Source organism: Pseudorasbora parva, chromosome 11 (assembly GCF_024679245.1).
Source record: "Pseudorasbora parva isolate DD20220531a chromosome 11, ASM2467924v1, whole genome shotgun sequence".
NCBI classification, from domain to species: Eukaryota; Metazoa; Chordata; class Actinopteri; order Cypriniformes; family Gobionidae; genus Pseudorasbora; species Pseudorasbora parva.
Window position 1 is genome coordinate 18,305,491 of NC_090182.1, and position 17,550 is coordinate 18,323,040.

Genomic DNA, 17,550 nt, shown 5'->3' on the forward strand with positions numbered 1-17,550 from the left:
ACATACCCCCAGTGACATACAACTGTAATCGCAGCAAAAGGTGGTGCTACAAAGTATTAACTTAAGGGGGCCGAATAATTTTGCACGCCCAATTTTTCAGTTTTTGATTTATTAAAAAAGTTTGAAATATCCAATAAATTTCGTTCCACTTCACGATTCCACTTCACGATCTTCACAAAAAAATTACAGTTCTATATCTTTAATAATTTAATATCTGTATAATATCTCAAGCTTTTTAGACTGCTTGATAGTAAAGACAGAAAAACAAATTAACAATGTGAAGGGAAGCTATGGAAGCCCTGAACGGCCATGGATATATATATATATATATATATATATATATATATATATATATATATATATATATATATATATATATATATATATATATATATATATATATATATATATATATATATAATAACATTTAAGTTTGCTTAAGTATTAACTTTGACAACTTTTTTGGAAATTGGGTTGCATATCAGAATTAAATAGTTTAGAATGAAATATTAATTTTTTATTTGTATGTATTCATGACCAGAGAAATACTACAGAAAAAAAAAAAAAAAAAAATTGTGCCACTTAAAGTTTGACATCCTTACTCTTTCAATTGCTCTTGAGGCCAATTTCTGATACCAGCTTGATCTGGATGGCCTAAAGACTGGTTCGGATCTTCCTCAACAGGCTCAAGATGATGATCCAAAGTACTTTCAGATAACACGGAAGGTGTCCTGCTCCGGGCATGCTTCGGTCCGTCCTCCTGGAAAAGTGATAGGCCTTTGGTATGATAACTAGGGCTGGGGCTGGCAGAGGACAGGGTTCTCTGGCTCCCATTTATGTAACTACCATAGTTCACAGAGTCCTTTGAGTCCTGCCGTGAGTAGAAGGAGTTGATGTGCGAGCCCTGGTAGTTGTACGCTCTCCAACCTGGCCGTCTCCTGCGGTGACATCTGCATTTCAGGATGTGGATGAAAGCTAGCTTGAACTCCCGGCTGTAGCAGGGATAGATGATGGGATTCAGGCAGCTGTTGAAGTAACCAAGCCAGAAGATGATTTTGAAAATGGTTTCAGGGGGCCGCAGGCTGACGTTGAAGGCCACTGCAAAGAGAAATATATTGTTACATTTTTGACATTAAATAAGCCACATGAGCAACACATTATACAGTGTTCTAAGTTTAATAGTATTTCAAATTACTAAGTAAATACATGATGTTTTTGTCATCGTTTAGATTTTGAAAACAACCCAATATTCATAGACAGCCTAAGCCATGAAGTGAATTCCACAGAAAATGTTCTGTCCATTTTCTGACTGTCATGCTGTGTGAGTGGGATTAATTTTTTCTCTCATTAACATGACAGGTGTGCCCCCTGCTGGCACGGTTCGTGATTGTTCCCCCTTCCGTACCACTGGTAATTGTTCCAAATATTGCTTGCTGCAGACATCTGGAGCTTAAGGGTGGCTTAACCTGTTTAATAGGTGGAGAGATAGGGTTAGGGTGTGGTTAGGGGATGCAGCTCCACCCATCATGTCCACAGTTGGTCAAGAGAGGGGGAGCTGGAGCTCCAGGTGGGTGGGGTGTTTTGGGGCTAATGACTGCAGACAGTAGCAAAGATCTGTTATTTGCTTTATCATCCAGAAGGTGGCAGCAATGCTTGCTTAGCCATTGTCTGCATATTACTAAAATGTGTCATTGACAAACTAAATGGGCAGATGTGTATTATCATATAATCAATATCAATCAAGACTTGTTTGGATGATCAAGCTTGTGTTTTATTTTTTAATCAAAAAAATTAATGAAAAAAATCATGCATTTTAGTTCTGGAAACTTGACTAGCTTTAACTAGCTATTCAATAAATGCCACCTTGCTAATTGGTTACTCAGTGCTCAGGTAGCATTAGCATAGCGTACCACTTGCTGAATGAGGACATCAATATAAAACCTTTAACATACATCTGTTTTCAAACCGTGATAAAACTACATTATAAACTCTTCTAAACTAGCACAACAAAACATTCAACACTACTAAATCTCCCACTTGACGTTAATCTTGCACAAAGAAAAAAATATATATAACACTTAATTTTGACATTCACTTTCCCTTTTGAATGTTATAAAGCATGCTGGGAAATTGAAATTCCAGCCCAGTTTCACTTAAATTGAAGTTAGTCTAATTTAAAAGAAACAAGTTCATAAAACTCAAACAATAAAACAATTCAGATTACTTCAAATGTGTCCGTTTTGAGAACTCAAAAGAAAAAGAAATGCTCTTAAAAGTTAATTTGATCAAACTAATTTGTTTAATTTGAGTTGGCTCTACTCAAACCAATGAATTATCTTGAGCACTATAGGGTTTACCATGTATGATAAAACCACTTTAGTGCCAACCTCATCCCACTAACAAGCCAAATTTTGCCTTTTGAAATATAAACGAGTGTGAAAGAAATGTATCTGCACAGCAGTTCTGAATTATAAGCCTGAATATGAAATGCTAATTCTTCTGTTGATCACAAAAAAAAATATTTTGCAAGATTCATAGAAAAGGTGTACTTCTCCTTTCCCCCACTTTTTCCTCATTAATTTTCAGTGGTAGAGCTGTGGATCTGTGCCATTAATTGCTTTAGACTGATATCTCGGCTTTGTAAACCGGAGGCACCTCAGTGCATTGACCCACTGCATTCAAAGTACCATGGGAACCATGAGACTTGGCTGAAAAGTTTTATGAATGAAGGCCAAGAGAGTGTATAAGTGACAAAGATCTAGGCTTCGTTCTTCTAAAAAGGGGTCATGAATAGACTTTAAATAGACCTTAATTAATGTTAGCACAGCAAAGCATTTTACTTAAATAGCAAATAGGCTCATTATTCTGATCCGATTACCGGCCTTATCAAACAACTCTTCTAGAATGTAACTGTAGGATTCAGAGGAAGCAAACTAGTTGAGATATACTGTCTACATCCTTGCATCCTGTTATTCCGAATTGTATGCAGTCAAGTGGCTCACTGTTTTTTTTTTTTCTTCACCCCCCCTGCCATTTTCATTGTCTTGTATGACAGGTTAGGAAACTTATCAAAGATTTATGTAACAAGACTCATAATCCCCGTTAGCACGTGTATCTCATTCATTTCCTCAGAAATGAATTGGCGTAAAAATTATGAGCAGATTTTCCTAAAGGGATAGTTCACCCAAAAATCTAAATTAATTAATTATTTAATAAAGTCCTACTAAAGCGAATCAATGGGTTTGGGTAAAGACAATATTAGTGCCTGGCAATCAATTAATCATGATTAATCGCATTCAAAATTAAAGTTTGTGTTTACATAATACATGTGTGTGTACTGTGTCTAATTATTATGTATAAATACACACTCCTTCATGTATTTAAGATATATACTTTACATGTATATATATATATATATATATATATATATATATATATATATATATATATATATATATATATATATATATATATATATATATATATATATATGAGGGGGGGGGGGCTACTTTGTGTTTATAATGCCTGGATATTTACAAAAATAATAATAATAGAACTCTGATTGTATTTCGTCTGAAAAAAGAATGTCATATATACCTAGGATGGCATGAGGGTGAGTACATTTTTGGGTGAAATATCCCTTTAAGCTGAATAACTACATTATCCCACTTCCACTACTAACCAACAAAGTAAATAAATAAAGAATTGAATTCTTTATTTATTAATTATTTGAATTTAAATGATTTTAAATGACTCAAAGTTGTAAAGAGTTTTCATTTAAACACAAACTGATGTTGTCTAAATAGACATGTTAAATTGAAACAATGTATTGTGATGTGTTCATGTTAATATCACCTCTGCATCTACAATAATCCACTGTAAGAACCCAGTAAACACACTACTGTTTTCCACTTAAACGTGCAGTATGCAACTTTTGGCCACTAGGGGTCACTCATTCAAAATAATAACAACAGACGTACTTTGATGACGTCGGGAAAGTGCGTGGGCTCATGGGAGTTGTTGTCATTATTGCCACTGTCAACCAGCGAATCTGGCATCTCCAGCAGAAAACATGCTCACTGACAAGGTAATTGTTATATTACATCTCTATTATTGTTAAGTTTAGTTACGGCTTTTCACTTTATATAATGTCAATCTAATGAAATAGCAGCGAGCTACCGTTACTTAACAAACTTATCAGTAACATTAGCTAATGTGTGAGACAGAATGTTGTGCGGGCGGTCGCTATGTCAACATACCTATAAGTTGGTAGGCTATGTTGACATATTAACCGCGCATCATAATTTGAGTTACTCAAATTATAGATATGTTGACATGGCATCCGCGATTGTCGAACATTCTGTATATCAACTGTTCAATAAGGAAATAAATTTCAATTTAGTTTATCATTACCAACATAAAACAGTAAATGAGAGAACCAGCACCTGCAATACGTTGTTCATTGGAACACGCGCTGTGTCGCTCCCCACATTCATCAATCATTCTAATAAACATTTATTTTGGAACTCAGAGATATATGAATAAGTAGATCATTATTAAATCGATATTATATGTAGCTAGTTTTAACATATGATAAAAGTGACGGTCACCTTATATTAATTGACCAAGATAGTGGCATATTACCTTATGAAGCTAACGTTACTTTCTCCAGCTACATATAAAACCAATAATAGCTAGTCCATCTGCGTTTTACACATGACATCATCGTGTCACCAAATATACGGATAGAAATATACTTTTGAATCAGTTTTAAAAAGTCTCAGTTTCAGTCTCCAAAAACACAGAATCCGCCTGTTTGAAAAGCCGATGCAATACAAAATGTAACGTTATACGTATTCAGCTAAACGCGTCTCAATGTGGTCAAGATCGCTATGCAATATGCAAACATACAGCATGTTATGATTATATGATTATTATGTTAGCTGAATGGTTACTTAAATTACCTGTTTATTAAAACGAAAGCGAGATCAGCATATCTCTCTGCAGTCCGAGCTTGTCACGAAGATTTCGCAATCTTTCAAAGGCTTCTCCAAGGTTTACACGTCTCTTGCTTCTTCTACTGTCCCAAAATCTTCTCGGGTCATTTTTTTCACCCGTACGTTTGCGCTTTGTTGAGCTGGCAAAACGTACAGGCAAAGAGTAGTCATGATCCATTATCATACAGACTATCTTATACTGTCAGTGTTCCTCTTTGAGTTTGGCGGTTCCGCCGAGTTCCGCAGGAAGCAAGACGCAAACGTGGATATGACGTGAAAGACGGGCGACATAACAGAAATAAAGACACGGTCCGTGTCTTCGAATTAAAATATTAATTTCTCTGGATTTAGAAGTTAATTGGAACTGTCGGGATAATGTAAACACACAACTTTAAAAAATATATAACATAGATATAGTGATCTTTTATATTTTTAATGCTGAAACATTACATATTGTGCCTTTAAGTTCATGTAAAAGAAACCAAAGTTGCCTAATTAAGAACCAGGCCAACTGAACTTCCTAGCTCCCTGCCCTGCTGAGATAACCCTGTCTGGGACAGGAATGACTACTATGCTAATTCATTAATAATAACCTGCCTTTGAGTCTGAATGGCTGCGGTCCAGGGCCTCGTTCTCATACTCCCTGCTGTGACAGCCAAACGACGGATGCAGCAGACCCCACACTGGGGGTCCCATGAGAGGGACGAGGAAATAAAGTGCAAAAAGATTTATTCTGTCTTAACCCCTACTCTGCGGTCTTCCCACTGACCTCAAGCGTCCAGCAGCAGAAGGCTTCTGGGATAAATCATTTGTACGTATTTCCTGTGAGAGTAAAGGCGGATCTATTTAGACACAGAATGGACACTCCACTGTAATTTAAGCAATTTAATCATGTTATGTTATGTTATTTTTTGTCATGCATTTTTATTTTTGTATATGTATTAATGTATCACGATTTGAAGGTGTCATGAACTGGATTTTTGAAAAAAAAAAATATACTGTTGTCTGAGGTCAACTAATGATGTTCATGTGGTTTTTACATTCAGAAACATCATAACTAATAAGTAATAGGCTATTTTCTACACTGGTTTTGAGGCTCTCTCCAAAACGCTGGGTTTTGATGGGCGTGCCACATTGGAGACTTGGAAGTAAACGCCCACGGCTAGGATTTGATACGATTTGCTTATTTAATGAGCTTAAGATCCCCTGTCAGTTCAGTTCACATGCGAGAAGAGAGAGTGAGGGAAAAGCGGCAACCGGAATGATTTTCATTCGATATTCAAATATTCATCAAAGATTCATCGGCCTGCCGGGCTTTGCGAGTCCTGGCCCATATGTCCAGCATGCGAAAGTTATGCTCTGTTAGACATACATAAGCAAAACTATCTATATCAATGCAATATTATCACATATAAAAACAACGTTTAACTCACAAAAGTGTTTTTCACCATTCCTGTCGGATCCAAATCAAGTATCGACCGGAGATTTGTTCACAAACGAGTCAACAGTGAACTGAAGTGAACATGTCGTCCCCACGTGAGCTGGAACTTCATTAAAAATAAAGTTCAACCACTCATTCCTAATGTTAGGATCCGAAGGAAGATTATTGCAGCAACTGTGTTCTTCCACAACCAGGAATAGCGCAATATCTTAATCTTCCTCAGCATGTTTATTGATGTTGACCAGCTAGGACGAGCCTCCATGAGTCGGGGGGCGGGGCTACTGGAATAGACGCGCTGTAGATTCCGTATAGGCGGTGTTTCACCGCACAATGACATAAGTGTGAAGCACAAGACCTTTTTATGGGCCTGGTGTCTATAAAAGCTTTTCTTTTACTAACAAGAAGGTTTTCAGCTCTGAAATGTAGAGGGTATTCTTATATTAGCACAACCTTTTATATATCAAAAGCTCAAGGGAAAGATTATTTTTCAATTCATCACCCTTAAATAAAAATTTAATTTAGAAAAAAAGTTTTCCATTTACCTTGCCAAACTCTTCATTAATTTGGTAATGATTCCTTATTTGCATTAAGTTTAAATTGTAATTATGTTTTCTTCTTGTGAGGATTGTTTTATCTTAATTGCTGTTTGCTAACCTTTCATCGATCCTATAAGTAATGACATGAAAACAAATATTGACAGGCACATTGCAGACATCAAGATGAACAAACACCAAACAGGATGAAGGGAAGGATGTCATTAAGAATTAAAAAAATTATGAACTACAATTATTACTACTAACACCAAATAATATTGTCCAAATAAATAATAATACCAAATAATATTGTCAAAAAATCCTAAAGGATTCCAATAAGAAACCTGTTCGGATTCCATTTAGAATTTCTATCATATTTTGGAACTGTTCCTATAGGAGTTTGTTAGGAATTGTCTTCTTATAGGATATTGTTCCTTATCTGATTCCTGTTGGATTCTGTGGGAATTGTCTTATAAGAGAATACATAAATATCCATAATAATAATTTAAACAGGATTTTAATGGGATCCAACTGAGCCTCTCTCTCTCTCTCTCTCTCTCTCTCTCTCTCTCTCTCTCTCCTCTCTCTCTCTCTCTCTCTCTCTCTCTCTCTCTCTCTCTCTCACACACACACACACACACACACACACACACACACACACACACACACACACACACACACACACACACACACACACACACACGTTGGTCTATGTGGTTTACAGGGACTCTGCATAGGCATAATGGTTTTTATAGTGTACAAACCGTAATTTCTATCCCCTTACACAGCCCCTGCCCATCACAGGAAACATTCTGCATTTTTACTTTCTCAAAAAAACCACAAAAAAAAAAATCATAATTCAGTATGTTTTTTAAAGCTATTTGAAATATGAGGACATTTGAAATGTCTCCATAACCACATTTATAGTGTAATACCAGTGTAATACCCATGTAATTATACAAATTTGTGTCCTCATAAACCACATCAACAGTCTCTCTCTCTCTCTCTCTCTCTCTCTCTCTCTCTCTCTCTCTCTCCTCTCTCTCTCTCTCTCTCTCTCTCTCTCTCACACACACACACACACACACAGAGAGAATGTTACTCTAAAAAGTTGAGTTACTCTAAAAAGTAATTAATTAATTGTTATTATAAAAGATGTATGATAAAAAAAATTATCACGGGACAAAGTGAAATTCCATTAAAATAAATCCGAATGTCCAATAGGATTCTAAGAATCCAATAAGATACTAAAGGATAAACTGAAATTCCAATATATATTTTTTTGACAAGGGTAGAGAGAGAGAGAGAGAGAGAGAGAGAGAGAGAGAGAGAGAGAGAGAGAGAGAGAGAGAGAGAGAGAGAGAGAGAGAGAGAGAGAGAGCTATAGACCATCTAGAGAATGCTTATATCTGATCTCTCAACTGGATTTTAGATGATCAGACGAGTCTGTGATCAGACCAACTGTGCTTCAAGTAGGCCTAACGGATTTAATATTATTAAATATACCATTTAATAGGAATTCCTCTTTGTGACACTGACAACTTTAGTGTGATGAAAGGAATGGGAGAGGGGGCCACGTTGTGCAACTGTGTAAAAGACCTACCAATGGGTAAAGTGAGGAAGAATGGCAACCAGCACAGCGTAAACATTCCAACGACAACCCCCAATGTCTTAGCTGCTTTCTTTTCCCTGGAAAACTTCAGGAGTTTGACAGTCAGAGAATTCCTCGCCTGATGAGCGCGACTTTTGGCTGCAGTGCTGGTGTCCTCGTGCACCTGCGAACCCCTGTGAATCCTCAGCGTTATTTCACCCGAATTCATCGTTTCCGTCTTCACACCAGCTTCTAGATTCTTCGTTGTCCGTTTAGCCACTACATAAACACGGCAGTACATGACTAAAATTACAATTAAGGGGATATAAAAAGAGCCGAGCGATGAGAAGAGCGCGTAAAAGGGTTCCTCTGTTATTTCGCACACCGTGTGGTCCGGTGAAGGAGGCTCCTTCCATCCCAGCAGGGGTCCGATAGAGATGACCAAAGACAGGACCCAAACTCCCAGCATGGACAGTAAAGCTCTGCGTCCCGTCACGATGTTCGGGTATTGCAACGGATGGCTCACTCCGATATAACGGTCGATTGATATTACGCACAGACTCATGATGGATGCGGTGCAACATAACACATCCACAGCGGCCCAAACGTCACAGAAAATCCTCCCGAACACCCAGTAACCCAATATTTCCAAGGTGGCTGATACGGGTAACACGGTTGTGCACAGGAGCAGGTCTGCAATAGCGAGATTTACGATGAAATAATTAGTTGGAGTTCGCAGGTGCCTATTGCACACAACTGACAGTATCACCAGGATGTTTCCTGCCACCGCGGAGATAATGAAAAAACCCAAAGCCAAGCCGAGCGGGACGGCACGGGACAGGTGGAGAGGTTCGAGTTCTGTGCCATTTAACTCGGAAGAGTTTGAAAACTCCGATGACTCTTCATATGCGTCCAAAGAACCGATTCCCCAGGACTGTGTGACTTCATCTTCATTTTGTTGGTTCATTTTGCCGAAAAATGTTCTCCATTGCTGACACGTCGGTTGTCTGCTTGAGTCAGGTTCCTAATAAAAGACTAGAATGTTGCGTGAGTTACTAATGAGCACTGTTTTCATTCTGATACACTCATGTAATGTGAAAATAATAGTCTCTGTCTCAGGGGTAAGACGTTACCGCCCATCTCTGCTTCAGTGCAAAAGGTTTTTTTTTTTTTTTTTTTTTTTTGAACAGAGGAAGAGTGCTGAAAAAGCTTACACCATGCACTAGCCATACTGGAAACACTGTAGGCTATACGTGTTTAGTGTTAAACAATAAACGTTTAAATAGCAATTCCATATTTAACAGGAAAAAAATGGAAAGAAATAGATAACGACTAAGCTCTTCTTCCAAAGTTATTGTTTATCACTGCAAACGGGGATCTGTTTTAATTATTAAATTACAATATGTTCCAGAAAAATAATTTACTTGAATACTTTTTTTACAGACATTTTAAATGATCAGACACATCAAAATAATGTATTATAGTATGTTTAACTTAACTTTATTGTATTTGTCAAACTATATATATATATATATATATATATATATATATATATATATATATATATATATATATATATATATATATATATATATATATAAAGACACAATCTGCGGTTTAAATCCCAGTTGTGCAGGTGTGGTGCGTTGTAACACTGTTACAATGAACCCCTAGAACTATGGTATATTATATTCTACGTATACTTTTATAAATTCCTTTTGAGAAACCATGAGCAAAGGGTAAATAAAGACAGAGCCAATGTATTAATTGTTATTATGTTTTGAACTATGCTGTAGCTGTATTTAGCGATGTGTTTGAGTCAAACTCAAAAATGTGTTTATTTTTAAGTATTAAAAAATGGCATTATTTTATTTTAAAAAAGTTAATAATTTTATTTTATTGACAAAATATTTTTGTTTGTCTTGGATTTTTTTCTTTTTTTCTTCTTCTTTTCCCCCCCCCCTATCAGATAACATTTTAAGCTGTCATAATGGTGATGTTACAATGTGCTCCTCACATGTTACAATGTACCCCATATGGGGCTTGATGTCACATTTCACTTCCATTCTTCCAAGGTAAATCAAGAAAAAAGTATACACTGTATTAATGAAACAAAACCACATAATTGTACTAGATGTGTGAAATTGATGTGGGGGGAAATGCTCTGAACCCCAGTGAATTAACACATACGGAAAAAGGCAAAAAGTGTTGCTCCGCTCTCCCCTACATCTAAAAAATGTATTGACCATATGGTTATAGCCAACCATTTTCAAGCTTTATTTGTTATCTCAAGCCATCTAAGGAAAAATCAAGTGTTCAAGAACATTTTGTGAGGCATGCAGTAATTTAGGTTGATTTCTGGCTTATACACCCAGACGAAACCACATAACCATGCCACTTTTGCTACACGTATTTGTCTCATGCAAAGACTTCATTAGCATATCTCCTGTGGAGTCTGAAGATGAGCTCATTGGGTTGGAGACACAAGGTTTTAATCTCAAGGTGTGCCAGGAACTATAGAGCGCTTTTTAAACTTGCTTTACTATCTTGCTGAAAACATTTGCTACAACATTTGGTAGAAAGAAACCACTTAATAAAATAGCAGTGTTAATATGAAAAGGTATGTGAGATAGTATGCAATTTAATAATGATTTTCCAGTATTGCAATAACAATCACCTAAATTATTATTAGGAACACCATACCAATACTGTGTTTGACCCCCTTTCGCCTTCAGAACTTCCTTAATTGTACGTGGCATTGATTCAACAAGGTGCCGAAAGCATTCTTTAGAAATGTTGGCCCATATTGATAGGATAGCATCTTGCAGTCGATGGAGATTTGTGGGATGCACATCCAGGGCACGAAACTCCCGTTCCACCACATCGCAAAGATGCTCTATTGGGTTGAGATCTGGTGACTGTGGGGGCCATTTTAGTACAGTGAACTCATTGTCATGTTCAAGAAACCAATTTAAAATTATTCGAGCTTTATGACATGGTGCATTATCCTGCTGGAAGTAGCCATCAGAGGATGGGTACATGTTGGTAATAAAGGAATGGACATGGTCAGAAACAATGCTCAGGTAAGCCGTGGCATTTAAATTATGTCCAATTGGCACTAAGGGGTCTAAAGTGTGCCAAGAAAACATCCCCCACACCATTACACCACCACCAGCAGCCTGCACAGTGGTAACAAGGCATGATGGATCCATGTTCTCATTCTGTTTACACCGAATTCTGTCCATTTATGTCTGCTGTGTTGTAAATTGCCTAAAACAATAATATTAGCTCACCATACTTCAACAGGTGAGAATCTACTTCTAGTCTATTTTTCAACATAGCACCTGGGAATATGATGAATAAAACATAGAGTGGTTTCTCTGTTACAGATTAATCCTAGTCGGAGGTGTTTTCAATGTAGAATCTCTTTTGACAGTGTAATATAGTCCATGCTGAGGGTTAATCTTTTTTCCAGGAAACTTGCCCATACATATTAATTAAGCTCCCGTTGTTCTTCATGTCAGAGGACTTTTATTATGATTAGGGGTTTCAGAGTACATGAAGCATCTTAGTCCTGATAAGAGAATATTTTCGACTATAAAAAGTGTGCAGAAAGACACTATCAGGTACATTTGATGCTTGGCATGAGGAATCGTCCATGTACAACGTACCTCATGTGTCCTTTTTCAGAGAACATTTTCAGAAAGAGATTTTTTGGGTTGTTCAAGCACCTGGAAGGCGTTTTGTTTGGCAAGGGAACATTACAACCTCCTGACCTTCCCGGTTATTAATCAAACCCATGGCATCTGCTGGTGCCCTGAAATAAGAACACAAATCCATCCACTTAAAATCAATTTGCGATGCCTTGAGATAACTCTGAAAATAATCTTTTTTCTAAACATTGCTCGCATAACATAGTCTTATATAGAGTTCAGGTGGTATGGAGTGGCTTTAAATGGAAATAGACGGACTGACTTAAAAGCCCGGGGGAGAACGGCAGCACAAACAGAATAAACTCAAAATCATAGCTCATGGATAGCTCATAGCTTCAAGAGATATAGTTTACCCAAAAATGAAAGTCTTGTCCTTATTATTTTTTCATCTTTAGTGACAAAACAAACAAGCACAAATAAATGTGAATGTACTGCTAAGTACACTACAAATACATTTACATTTTATATAAAGTACCACTGTACTTTGGCATACCAAAACTTAACGTCAGCTAAATTGGAATACTCAGTTTCTACTTAATGCACTTTAGTCATCTGGAAATATTGCTGATACATTTAAGTATTGTGCTAAAATTAAAATATTGTATACGAAGTATACTTGGTACACTTTCTGTGAAAAGGAGTACTATTAAATGCATAAAATGTACTTGAATATGTTTTAGTTCAATAGTAATAAAAATATACTATAATGCATTTTCAATACATTTAATAGCAAGTCTTTTTCAACTGGGGAAGGTTGATAGAGATAATACTGCCCTTGATACTGGTGCTATTAAAACATACAAAAAGACATTTGCACCGCGCAATAAAGAGGTACGACAAAAAAGTTTCATTATAATATTTATATCAGTATCATGCATTTGTACTATATACAATATAGTAAAATAGATTGTATTTTAAATACATTTTGGTGTAGGTTTTTATCACTAGGGAAGTAGTCCATGTGACAATTTCAAAACTGGGTTTATTTTTGATATAAAATAACCTTCTTTGTGCTTTCACTGAATATATCAACAAATGCACCCCATCTCTATCATCAGTTAGAGTAAACTAGGCTTGTTTACAACAAGTCAGCTATATTTGACTTCAATAGTCTACATGCTCTGGTTTTGAAATATGTAAGAATGTCAGGCTTAAGCACAGATGAGGAGTTTTTTTTATTTTTTTACTGATGCTACTTTTTGATACCCAAATCATCAGACTGTGGGAACTAAGAGCGCATCACCTTCTCTATGCCATGGGGAAAGTACCGGAGCTGAGAAAGAGGACGTGCCTTATACCTCTGGACCGGAATATACACTTAAATGCCCTATTAGCATGGGGATTTGACATTTCCCATGATGTTCAGTTTACTATACATATGATGTTTGAAACAATTTTCCTGACCTTTATGGTCTTGATGAATGATTATCTGTAGGAGTTGGTAGAAATATACCCTGTCCATTCTGGTTAATTAGCACTAGTATTACACAAACTTCAGGCACTTTTATATCCCAAGGGTAGAATTTTTATTAAAATGAACATATTTCAAGTTCAACCTTAAAACTGTCATGATATCTTTCAACATCATATATTTTGTAAATATGCATTTTTTATTATGTGCATTTCAAAGATGTATTTTTCTCAAATTATGCAAAATTAACTGTTCATAATAACGGTGTACTGTATAATTAAAACACACTCTCTCTCTCTCTCTCTCTCTCTCTCTCTCTCTCTCTCTCTCTCTCTCTCTCTCTCTCTCTCTCTCTCTCTCTCAAAAAGAACAAATTGGCAGATAAATTACCTTTTTATTTATTTGTTAAAACTAACAAAGTATGATTTTAATTTTTTTTACATTGAAGGAGCTATACTTTACCCATCTTCTATGTAGTTACAGAAATAGACATTAGCTCTTTACATTAGCTTTCTACATTCTTTTTTCACACACTACTGCTTCTGTCATCCCTTTGGCCAAATCCTTACTTGTGTGACTCTCAAGGGGGCGTGTCTGAAGAACGTGGCTGTTCATCTCCCATTCGTTGGTAATGTAATGTGCCGTTACAGTCAGCTAGCTTTGTGTAGCCCTTGACGTCCAGCTGTCTGTTGTCAGAGCAACTGCTGTTGCTTTGGCCATTTGGTTCTCTATTTGGGCATTTATTTTTTGGTACAAAGCAGGAATTACTGGCTGAAATGGGCTCGTGAAGGAACATTGTAATGGGGCTCAGTTACTTTAAGCACGTTTTTAAAGCTACAGTGTGTAACATTTTTAGTTTATTCTTGGCTAAAAACACTTAGTTCTTTCAAAAATATATGTGCTCATTAATGTATATTTACTTCTTTCAAGTAATAACGTATTCTCGTAAGTTTATAATATGCCAGTGAAAATACATACAGGTGAGGGGTTCGAATGGCGGTCGCCATGTTGCCCCTCCATCTTGAAAGTACATTAGCCAAAGAGGGACATACCCGTAAATTCAAGCTTCGCCTTTTGCGTTTTAACACTCGATGGCACGAGGTCGAACTGGAAGCCATGTTAATCTTGGACTAAATCGGCCACCGTAGGAGTTAAAACGAAATCGGAATTGAGAGGAACAGAAACTAATATTCACTGGATAGTCAAATAACTCTACACCGCTAGATGGGGGAAAAATATCACACAGTGTAGCTTTGAAACTCCGTCTGCAGTGCGTATGCGGTGCGTTTTCCGGTGCAGGAGTCAGCACGCCATGTTGTCCTTTCACATATGCTGCGTTTGCAGTCCGCAACCGTTAACATGGGTACGGAAAAAATACGCACCGCATAGGCTACGCACTGCAAACAGAGTTTGCGTGAAATGGGCGCAAGGTCTCATATCCGCGGCTATAAATGGACCAATTGCCGCAATGTCTTTTTTCATTTGAATAAGTTGGAAATGTCTGTCTAAATGCTGCAGGGATAGTTTGTGGCTGTTTCTCCTTTTTATCGCCTTGTTGTCGGCATAAAGGAGTTGATTGACATGGCATGAATTATTCCCACTGCTGTACCATCATGTAGCAAATGCGACATACCGTTGTTGTTTTTTATCCATCACTCTTGCCAACACCATCAGCTTACAGAGAATCCAAAGTTCACCCAAACACCAGACCCGTTGGTTATTGGAGGATCTTCTATTTCTGGTCTGTTAAACGCAATAGCCATTTTGCAACGAGCATTCAGTTGTAGTGGACAGCACATTCCAGGGCCCAGTTTATGGCTGGGCCCCTATTTGCCCATAACAGTGGACAAAGGTTTGCTACATTTTGATTGGATCTTGTTGGACTAGCATAAACAAGATGTCCAACGCCATCAGATAAAGATGCTTGGACAAAAGCCAGACACCGCTTTGAGGGCAAGAAGAAGACCTCTAGTACCAAGCCCAGGAAGGACAGGACTTCTCATTGGTCACAAACGGCCATAAACATTCCTCAGGACCTCTGCAGTAGTGAGTGAAACAAAGACCAAAACTGATCCATCCAAATCCATTCACAACTATGTTTGGAAACCTTAAGACTGATGCAAACTACACACATCCATTTCATACTTATTCAGATAAATAAGTATTCTCAGTGACAGCTATGTAATGCAACATCTTACACAAATTCAGCTGTTAATGAACAAATGAATGAACACATGACAGTTCAATCTTTTTCCATCATGTTTGGTGTCTATTTGTTTAGTATATTGCCAATGGTATTCTGATGGTGGTTTGGAAAGTGAGAAATGCATTGATGAACTTTAAAGACCCTTTAAAGACTTCTAACTGTGTACAGTATGCAAATGAGTTCCCCAGGGGAAAGAAGGGTGGGCCACACTGTGTGCCCTCTCTGATGCCAGCAGCCAATAGCAACACTGGAATGAAGAAGCGCAAAATTGCAATCTCCTCCTATTCGGAAAAGGATAAAGGTACCCTTTCAATAGACACTCCTTGTTCTGAGTCTCCATGCGAGAGACAAACAGTTCACCAAGTTCTGAGTCTCCATGCGAGAAACAAACAGTTCACCAGGTTCTGAGTCTCCTCATCCGAGAGACAAACAGTTCACCAAGTTCTGAGTCTGTCCGCCGAGGACTAGACTGTGACAGAGCAACCAAGTTCTGAGCCTCTGGTTTAACCAGAGAGACAACACAAGATCTGAGGATCTAAATCTACAGCTTGTGAGGCAGCAACAGATACGACAACGTTCTGAGCCTCCAGCCTGTGAGGAAAGAGACATTAACCAACACTTCGTTCAGAGTTTTAGTCCAGCGAGACGACTACAGCACGTCCCGAGTCTCCATGCTAAAGAGACCAGAGAAGATTGACCAACTTCTGAGTGTCTGGTCCAAAGAGGCAGAAGACACACAGAGACATTTGCAACAAGGTTAAGCTCAGGAGAGCAAACCTTCACTTCAAGGTTCCTTCGTCTGCGTGTTCCAGATTAAGGACCTTCTGCACCTACTTCAGGGCCTCATCTGCGTGTTCCAGATTTTAGGACCTTGAGCCCACGGAGATCAGCATCCCACAGATCTTCGTGTTCAAGGCTGTTGAAATAGATTCCATATCCTTTCTTCACTGCATTGTCTCCCACCAAAACCAGTGGAAGAAATCATCACCATCGGACTGCTTACTCAACCACGTGGAACGTAAATATCACTTAACCAAACCTCTTTCTAGAGACCTTGGCATTGTTGATTATTATCAGTATATGATTTTCTAATTTACATTAGAAGTAATATAACTGATGCTAGTTCATAACAAATAATATTTCGTTTATTTGTTTAATGCATAATAAGGTTCTTCACCTTAGTTTCAGAGAAACAACAGTTTATCTTTCCATAAGATAACGTAACTCTTCTATAGCCACACTTAACTTACTCACATGTATTTTATGCATTTCACGCACTTTATTCCTTTATCATCCATTGTATTCATTTAGTAGTTGTGTTAATTGTTCTGTTTATCTTTTGTTAATAAAATCTATTTTATTAAAATTGTGTCTTTCTTGTGCTGATAAAGCAGAAAAGGCTCTACAAGTTAGAAATCTCACCAATCTTTCAGATAAATCAGCTGACCAACTCTTCCCCCTTTACATTCATTATAAATGACTGGGCAGCCTCCTGTGCGGAGTGTTCTCATACAGCCAAGGTAAAATATATATATAAACTGTGACATTACAACCAAAAATTCTTCATTCAATGGACTACCAGACTTCTTTTCTTCTCCTTTTTCTTTCGACTGTTCCCTTCAGGGGTCACCACAGTGAATCATCTGCCTCCATCCAGT

General features: G+C 37.4%; 1 protein-coding gene across 1 annotated transcript; it reads right to left on the minus strand.

The window, feature by feature from the left end:
• Window positions 1–556: 556 nt before the first annotated feature.
• Window positions 557–9,630, minus strand: adra1bb (adrenoceptor alpha 1Bb). The gene is made up of 2 exons (XM_067457314.1): window positions 8,575–9,630; window positions 557–1,098 (listed from the first exon to the last, which is right to left on the minus strand). The coding sequence occupies exons 1-2, from the start codon at window positions 9,527–9,529 to the stop codon at window positions 599–601; spliced, it is 1,455 nt and encodes a 484-aa protein (XP_067313415.1). The 5' UTR covers window positions 9,530–9,630; the 3' UTR covers window positions 557–598.
• Between the last annotated feature and the right edge of the window lie 7,920 nt (window positions 9,631–17,550).